Source organism: Colobus angolensis, unplaced genomic scaffold, assembly GCF_000951035.1.
Source record: "Colobus angolensis palliatus isolate OR3802 unplaced genomic scaffold, Cang.pa_1.0 Scaffold36, whole genome shotgun sequence".
Classification (NCBI taxonomy): Eukaryota; Metazoa; Chordata; class Mammalia; order Primates; family Cercopithecidae; genus Colobus; species Colobus angolensis.
In genome coordinates this window covers 193,529-202,552 of record NW_012116932.1, presented here as the reverse complement: position 1 = coordinate 202,552, position 9,024 = coordinate 193,529, and the positions used below count along the sequence as shown (strand labels likewise).

The 9,024-nt window shown below is 45.0% G+C and overlaps 1 protein-coding gene across 1 annotated transcript in view; it reads left to right on the top strand.

Annotated features, from left to right (window-relative positions):
• Positions 1–9,024, top strand: part of CACNA1A (calcium channel, voltage-dependent, P/Q type, alpha 1A subunit) — a gene marked incomplete at its 5' end in the record, with an annotated part of 337,656 nt that overhangs the window by 197,514 nt on the left and 131,118 nt on the right. Inside the window, 2 exons of the mRNA XM_011953392.1 lie at positions 3,172–3,381; positions 7,695–7,807. Coding sequence (XP_011808782.1) covers positions 3,172–3,381; positions 7,695–7,807 — 323 coding nt within the window. The remainder of the gene's footprint in view (positions 1–3,171; positions 3,382–7,694; positions 7,808–9,024) is intronic.

The following is a 9,024-nucleotide window of genomic DNA, read 5'->3' as shown; positions in this document are numbered from 1 at the left end:
AGGCTTGAGCCACCACGCCTGGCTTAAAATATCTTTTGAATCCATCTTAATATTGATTCCATGTTGAAATGGTAATATTTTGGATGTATTGGGTTGAATAAAATATCAACCAATACATCCAAAATATCAATGATTTCTAAAAATCCAGAAACTGTCTGCAATTATAATTCCAGACCACAGAGAAAAATGAGAGACAGGAATGTATAGAAAAAGGGAACATGGGTCAAATAGGGACCTTCTGCCTATTGTGATTGGTCTCTCTCTCTCTTTCCCTCTCTTCCTCTCTCTCTCTCTCTCTCTTGATCTGTGGAACATCCCCTCTGACCCCCAAGGTCCCAAGGGTCTTATTTCTTTTGGCCACGCCCTTTGGAGACCTGCAGATCTGGACACATCTTTGAGAGTTTCAGGGACTAGGGCCAGAAATGCTGGGCAGGGTCATGAGGAGCTGCCCCTGGGCTCGAGAAGGTGATGAACATGAGGGGAATGGTCTTTGCAGAAAGGAGAGGCGCCCCTGTAAGGAGGTCACAGCCACCGGGCCTGGCCAACTGCCACCTAGTGGAATGTGCCCCTGCCTCATGGTCACATGCCCCAGGTGTGCAAGGTGGTGGCCCAGAGCACACCCTCTGAACTATCTTGACACATCTTCACCAGTTACTAGACCCCTCTCAGCCTGTTTCCTTGGCTGTAAAACGGGGATAACACTGGTCCCTACTTCCTAGGACTCTGAGGAGGAGCAAGTAGCTTGTCGTGTAAAACATGTTCCCTGCAGTGCCTGGTGCCTGCTAAATGTTCCATAAACGTCAGCTGTTATTTTCATTCAGGGGAAGCTGAAATCCATATTTTCATGGAAAATCTCCCAGTTTTTAAATGTGGACCAATAATTTCAGCTTTCACAAACCCAGTATGAGTCGGTATGGCCCCTAGGGTGCCAACTCAAAATCTCCGTTGAGAATTTTGCCGACAGGAAGTGGCCTCCTCGGAGGTGTTTGCCGTGTCCTGTGTCTGGCAAGTGGGGTGGTTTTGATAAGCGTGCTGGATGGATGAATGGGTGAATGGATAAGTGGAGGAATGAATGGAGAAACAAATGAGCAAATGAATAGTGAATGGATGGATGAATGGATGAGCAAATGAATGATGTACACACAAAGGAATGGATGAATGATAAATGTGCTAATGAATTTAAGAATAGTGAAAGAATGAATGAATAAATGAACAAGTGGATGGATGAAAGAAAGAATGTACTAATGAATGAATGAACCAATGAAGAACCACTTAAAAATGAATGCAACTGAGGGTTTATAAGAAAAGGTATCTTAAGGCTGGGCATGGTGGTTCATGCTGTAATCCCAATGCTTAGGGAGGCTGAGGTGGGAGGATCGCTTGAACCCAGGAGTTCAAGACCAGCCTGGGCAACATAGGGAGACCTCATTGCTACCAAAAACAAAATTGTTTTAATTAAGTGGGCATGGTGGTACGTGCCTGTAGTTGTAGCTACTCAGGAGGCTGAGGTGGAAGGATCGCCTAAACCCAGGAGTTCAAGGCTGCAGTGAGCTATTATCAAGCCACTGCATTCCAGCCTGAGCAACAAAGCAAGATCCTGTCTCAAAAAAAAAAAGATAGAGGTATTTTAGAAGGTAAATTCAATCTGTCCAAAACTGAGCTCTGACCTTCCCCTAAACCTGTGCCCATTCAGTGGATGAGAGCTCCATCCCTCAAGGGGTTCACCAAAAACCTTGGCTCATCCCTCTCTCTCATACCCACACCATCCCATCAGCAAATATTGAATCTATCTTAAATGATTCATCCAGTATTCTCCCTGCTTGACTACCACCGAACTCCAGCTCCCTTCCATCATCATCATCACTTGCCTGAATGGGTCAGTCACCTCCAGCCTGGTGTCCCAGCTCCTGTCCTCACCTCTCACTGTCTACTGTCCCCCACGGCAGCCAGAGGGTGCCTGTGAACACCCAAGTCAGGTTCCATCCCTCCTGTACTCAGAACCCTCCATGGCTCCCACCTCACTCAAGGTAAAAGCCAAAGTCCTCCTTGTGGTCCACCAGGTCCTGCATGGTCTGCCTATCACCTCTCTGCCTTCACCTCCTTCTCTTTTCCCCTCAACCACTCCACTCCAACCACACTGACTTCCTTGTGCTGTTCCCCAAAACTGTTGGGCAGACACATTCACGCTTCAGGACCTTAAATTTGCTGTTTCCTCTACCTAAGATACTAAAGGGACAAGTCAACACACTCACCTTGACCTTGCAATTTAATGCTGTAGCCTACCCCGTGGACTCTCCTAGGGCTCCCAGTCCCTCTGTGATGCTTTACGTTTTCTCTTTTAAAAAAAATTGTTATTTAAAAAGCATGTCTTGCTATGTTGCCCAGGCTGGTGTCAAACTCCTGGCCTCAAGCAGTCCTCCCACTCCAGCTTCCCAAAATACTGGGATTACAGGCATGTGCCACTGCACCCATCCCAACTTTTTTTTTTTCCATAGCACTTTTCATTTTCCATCCCACCGTTAATTTACTTATTATGTCCACTATGTGTCTCCTCCCCTTGGAAGGTCAGACCCAGGAAGTCCAGGCTCTGTTGCCTAATGTATCCTGAGCCCCTGGAACAGAGGCTGGCACAAAATAGGTACTCAATAAATGCATAAGAGCAAAACTATATGCAGGCGGAGGACACACCCAGCTCATTCCTCAGTGATCACTTCTAAAGTGAAATGTCCATGGAAAACTAGAGTCTTATCCACATCTCTTTCTGGAGGCCTTCCAACCTGCTCTGTGCAGCTCTGTTGCCTGCCCCTGTATCAGGGAATGGAGGCCCTGCTTTATCCTGCCATGTGGTGTGACTCCCAGAGGTATCAGATGTGCCTGGGAGTGAGAGTCATGGAAAATTGGCTCCTGCAACAGAGAGCTATCAGCCTCCCCATCAACATCCTGCTTACTCATTGGTTATTTCTGATTCTGTTATTTTCAGGGACATTGTCTTCTCATAAGCTCCATCTATGCAAAACTAAGCCCATGGGTCATGATGGTTCCCTCAGGCCAGAGGGCTTGCTGGAGAGACTAATGGATCCCCTGGCTAAGATCTGTGCTTGGGCTGCACACTGGTTAATTTCTTCCGCAGGAACAGCCTAAGCCTGACATTCTCCATCTTTTCCCTGGCAGGTTCTCCCTTCGCCCGAGCCAGCATTAAAAGTGCCAAGCTGGAGAACTCGACCTTTTTTCACAAAAAAGAGAGGAGGATGCGTTTCTACATCCGCCGCATGGTCAAAACTCAGGCCTTCTACTGGACTGTACTCAGTTTGGTAGCTCTCAACACGCTGTGTGTTGCTATTGTTCACTACAACCAGCCCGAGTGGCTCTCCGACTTCCTTTGTGAGTATTGCCCAGCCCCACCCCTGCTAACTCCGTGATCCCTCCCTCACACCCTTTTTCCACTTCTCTTTTTCTGGTAGTATGTGTGTCTTATTTGGTCCTCCTTGAATCTGCCCTTTCCTTTAGCCATTTCTATAACTGTCACTGGGGCCAATGTTGCTGTTGCTATGACAATGGAACCCATCTCCCTTAGGCCTGAGAGCTAGAAGCTGGAATTCAGGCCAACAAATGCTCCTTTCTAAGAGAGAGAGACAGAGGGGTGCTGGTGAAGGGGATGTTGGAAGAGAGACAGAGAAAGACAGAGCTCATAAGATAGACAGAAACAGAAACATGTATTAATAATTTTTATGTACATCTCTGGAAATGTTCATAACTTATGGTTAAGAGATAGAGGATGCCTTAGAAATAAGGAGTGGCTTATATGTTGCCCTCATTTTCTCTGCTTGTTTCTGACTGCTTCTCTCTTCTTTCAAACCTTCTGCTTCTTTCCTGTTAGGTTGGTGCAAAATTAATTGCTTTTTTTGCCATTTTTTTTTTTTAACCACAATTACTTTGGCACCAACCTAACACTTCCTCCCCTGCCCTTTTTGGCTTTCTTATTCATTCATAGAACATCCCCTCCAGTATCTGTGAGAGCATCTTGCTCCCTCAGAGTACAAGGACCACCAAGGCTTTGCCCTCTGGGCCTATTCCCAGATTCTATATGAGTTAGCATGAGATAGTATCAAAATTGAGGGCCAAGTGAGGGTGAGGAAAAGCAGCAAAAGATGGGGAGATGTCTGAGCAGGATTTAAAAAGTAAAGAGCTCTGAGGAATCAACAAGAGCAGTGACTGAGGCTAGGCACAGTGGCTCACACCTATAATTCCAGCATTTTGGGAGGCTGAGGTGGGTGGATCACTTGAGGCCAGGAGTTCAAGACCAGCCTGGCCAATATGGTGAAGCCCTGTCTTTACAAAAAATACAAAAATTAGCCAGACATGATGGTGCACACCTGTAATCCCAGCTACTCGGGAGGCTGAGGCACTAGAATTGGTTGAACCCAGGAGGTGGAGGTTGCAATGAGCCAAGATCATGCCACTGTACTCCAGCATGAGCAGCAGAGAGAGACTCTGTCTCAAAAAATTAAATTAAATTAAATTAAATTAAATTAAATTAAAATAGTAGCAACTGGGCAGTGAGGGGGGCAGGTGGATGCCCTGGCTTTGGCTTGCAGGTCCCAAGTGAGGACTTCCCAAAACGTCTTTTGCCTACTGGCTTTCTAATTTATTCACTGCCCTTCTGACCTGGTTCAGAATTGACTTAGGACAGCAAGAAGAGACAGTCTAGTCTTTGACCTAGAAAGGCCCATGAGCCTAGTCCAGGCCATTGTCTTCTTATAACCCTCCTTGTTCCCAGTCACGTTGACTGACCCCCCAGGACACCCCTCAGGAACCAGTTCTCCTTCCCAGGGCCCTGACCTAGTTTCAAACTTAGTAATTGTTTTTAGTCCCTCTGGAGTCTCTCATAAATGAGGACTCTACTTCTTGTTTTAACTTCCTCTAATACTCTATTTTTAATCTCCTATATTCTCTCCACTAATGATCTTGTACAGTCTGTCCTGGTTCAGGAACAAGGGACTGAGACTTCCTGCCTGGGCCCTCAGTGTCTATAAAGGTCCTTTACTCATTCCCACTTTCCATTTGAGAAAACTGAGACACAGAGAGGTTAAGTAGATTGCCCAGGGTCACACATTAGCTGGGCATGATGGCAGGTACCTGTAATCCCAGCTACTTGGAAGGCTGAGGCAGGAGAATCGCTTGAACCCGAGAGGCAGAGGTTGCAGTGAGCTGAGATCGCGCCACTGCACTCCAGCCTGGGCAACAGAGCTAGACACCATCTCAAAAAAAAAAAAAAAAAAAGATACACGTTAATTTCAGAGATGTCAAAATGTGAACAAAAATGTACGTCTTGGGATCAATGAGGTGTAGTTGTTTCTCTGGGTCTCAGACTGGTGGTGGAAACTGGATTTGATGGTCCTGAAAGTTCTTCCAGATCCAACAATGCTAAGGATAAGTAATTCTTTCAAGTCTTGTGCATCACCTGCTATCATGTTTCCATGGTAACTGAGGAACAAGATCTCAGAAACTCTTCAGTCCTCCCAGAGTTACTTCTGGTGGGTCTTGGAATGTATCAGATGTTACAAACAGACTTCCTTTGCTGATATTTTTGTCCTAGGAACCTTAGAGTTCCCCTCAGACACTAGGATCTCCTTAGTGTCCTATAAATAAGGAGAAATTTTGGTGATAAATAAGTGTGAAGGACTTCGACGGTTAGTTCAAAACACCTCTTAAAAGCGTGATATAGGAAGCACCCTTGACAAATGTCTTAGTTCATTTGTGCTGCTGTAACAAATTACCTGAGACTGGGTAATTTGATAAGAACAGAAATTTATTTTCTTACAGTTCTGGAGGCTGGGATGTCCAAGATCAAGGCATTGGCAGGTTTCCTTGTCTGGTGAAGGCTGCTCTCTGCTTCCAAGATTGTACCTTGAACACTGTATCCTCTGGAAGGGAGGAACACTGGGTCCTCACATGGCAGAAGGTGGAGGAGCAAGAGGAACACACTTCCTCTGTCAAGCTCTTTTATAAGGGCACCTAATCCCATTCATGAGAGCTCTACCGTCATGAGCTAATCACCTCCTGAAGGCCCCACCTCTTAATACTGTTACATTGGCAATTAAGTTCCAACATAAATGTTGGAGGGGACACAAACATTTAAACCATCACAACCACCAAACGCAATTAGCTTCGTGGCCTTAATTAGCTATATGAAATTCATGGAAGTTAGTTTCAATCCTCTGTCTCTTTCCTTTCTGTATGCTTTCTGCTCCTCAGAAACCCTCCTCATCTCTCCTTTCTATCCATTAAGTAAGTACCCATGCCCTTCCTAACTCATCTTCCTACCCCACCAAGAAAGCCCTCTCAGAAAAGGATCTGATGTCAGCCATTTATTTGCTGGAGCAAATACATATCCATGTTTTACCCCTCCCTGAGGCATTTGCACTTTTATGCTTGCTCATCAAAGAACAAAAGACTTTGTCTTACTCAAGACTTTTAGATCACTCACCACACAGGATTTGTAGGGGATATAAGACAAGTTTTCCAAGTTGGGAGAAAAGCCATGACTTAGGTGGGTTGCCTGTGTCGCTGCAACTAAGTACTTAACTTCAGGATTACAAATAGGATATCATTATGATTTCTATTTCCCTTTTTCCTTTGGAGCCCAGTCACGTAGAAGTAGAATAAGGATAATTGTCAGATCACAGCACACTGGCATTATGGGGCCGTTATGGTCCATTGTTATTATGTGAATTATTCAGTTAATTAGTTTATTTTTTAAATATGATAAACACCCAGGAACCCACCAGTCAACACAAAAGCTAAGTCCTTGGCAATAATCTACATCCAATCCTTCTCATCGAACCAGGGCAAAAGCTACAAGATGGAGACCCACAGAACTTTTTCTCATTCCTTTTAAAATTGGCCTAAGGTTGGTTGGCTTGTTGGTTGGAGGGTAGGAGGGCACAATTGTTGCTCTTTTTTTTTTTTTTTTTTTTTTTTAGACAGGGTCTTGCTCTGTCACCCAGGCTATAGTACCGTGGCCCAATCTCGGCTCACTGCAACCTCCACCTCCCAGGTTCAAGTGATTCTCATGCCTCAGCCTCCCAAGTAGCTGGGTTTACAGGCATGTGTCACCACACTGGCTAATTTTTATATTTTTAGTAGAGATGGGGTTTGCCATGTTAGCCAGGCTGGTCTCAAACTCCTGACCTCAGTTGATCTGCCCACCTAGGCCTCCCAAAGTGCTGGGATTACAGATGTGAGCCACCATGCCCAGCCAGCTCTTCCTTTTTAACAGCGGAAACTGAGGCCCATGGGAAGGACACCTTGGACAGGGTGTGGCCACAGTGGTTCATGTCTATAATCCCAGCGCTTTGGGAGACTGAGCTGGGAGGATCACATGAGGCCAGGAGTTCAGGACCAGCCTGGGCAACATAGTGAGACCCCCCCCATCTCCACATAAAAATTTTTAAAAGAAAAAAGATAAATCAGAAGTTGGGTATGGTGACACATACCTGTAGTTCTAGCATGTTGGAGGCCAAATTGGGGAAACTGTTTGAGGCCAGGAGTTTGAAATCAGCCTAACAGCATAGCAAGACCTCATCTCTACAAAAAATAAAAAGTTAAAAAATGATAATAAAAGTCAGAGCCACCTGGAACCCCTACCTTCAGCAAGCCTAACCTCCTCTCTGTTTCCTCCTTCTCCCTTCTAGACTATGCAGAATTCATTTTCTTAGGACTCTTTATGTCCGAAATGTTTATAAAAATGTACGGGCTTGGGACGCGGCCTTACTTCCACTCTTCCTTCAACTGCTTTGACTGTGGGGTAAGTGCTCTTGTTTCTAAAAAGTTCATTTCTCCAGCTCTTGCCTGGAATGACAGATACTTGGACACATTAAAGGGAGAAAGGTAAAGTCACCCCTGAATATGAGAGACTCAGATGGATGCAGAAGGAATGAGAAAACAATCCCAAACACTGGCAAGGATCCAGGGTACCCAGAACCCTCAACCACTGCCAGTAGGAGGAAAATGTATAGACCCCCGTTGGAAAGCTAAGTAGGGGACATAAGACAAGTTTTCCAAGTTGGGAGAAAAGCCATGCCTTAGGTGGGTTGCCTGTGTCGCTCCAACTAAGTACCTAACTTTAGGATTACAAATCAGACATCATCATGATTTCTATTTCTTTTTTTCCTTTGGAGCTCAGTTATGTGGAGCAGATGAAGTATAATTGTTAGATTACAACACTCTGGCATTATGGAGCCATTATGGTCCATTGTTATTTTGTGAATTGCTCAGTTAGTTTACTGTTAAATGTGATGAACACCCAGGAACCCACTAGTCAACAGAAAACTTAAGTCCTTGAGAATAATCTACATCCAATCCTTCTCATCGAACCAGGGCGGAAGCTACAAGATGGAGATATGACCCAGCATTCCATTGCTAGGAATTCATCCTAGAAAATCTCACCCAGATACCTAGGAGACACAGGCCAGAATGTCTCTGCAGCTGGAAGTGAAATTAAGGTTGTTCGCAAATAAGTGGAGATTGCCTGGCCCAGGGCAGCCCTAATAATTTAGCACAGTCCTGTTGGTCTCAGAAAGGCTTAATAATTTATAATAACTGAATGTTGTATTGTTTTCTGCCATTATAGAAAATTATGTTGTTAGAGAAAACAAAATACATACAAACAAACCTTCCCTATATAAATGAACCAAGTGTTTAAAGAATAAAACCAATTTCTTTCCATTAGAAAGAAAAGAGCACTTTAGGAGGCCAAGGCGGGCAGATCACGAGGTCAGGAGATCGAGACCATCCTGGCTAGCATGGTGAAACCCCGTCTCTACTAAAAAAACACAAAAACTAGCCGGGCGAGGTGGCGGGCACCTGTAGTCCCAGCTACTTGGGAGGCTGAGGCAGGAGAATGGCGTGAACCCGGGAGGCAGAGGTTGCAGTGAGCTGAGATCGCGCCACTGCACTCCAGCCTGGGCAACAGAGCTAGACACCATCAAAAAAAAAAAAAAAAAAAAAGATACACGTTAATTT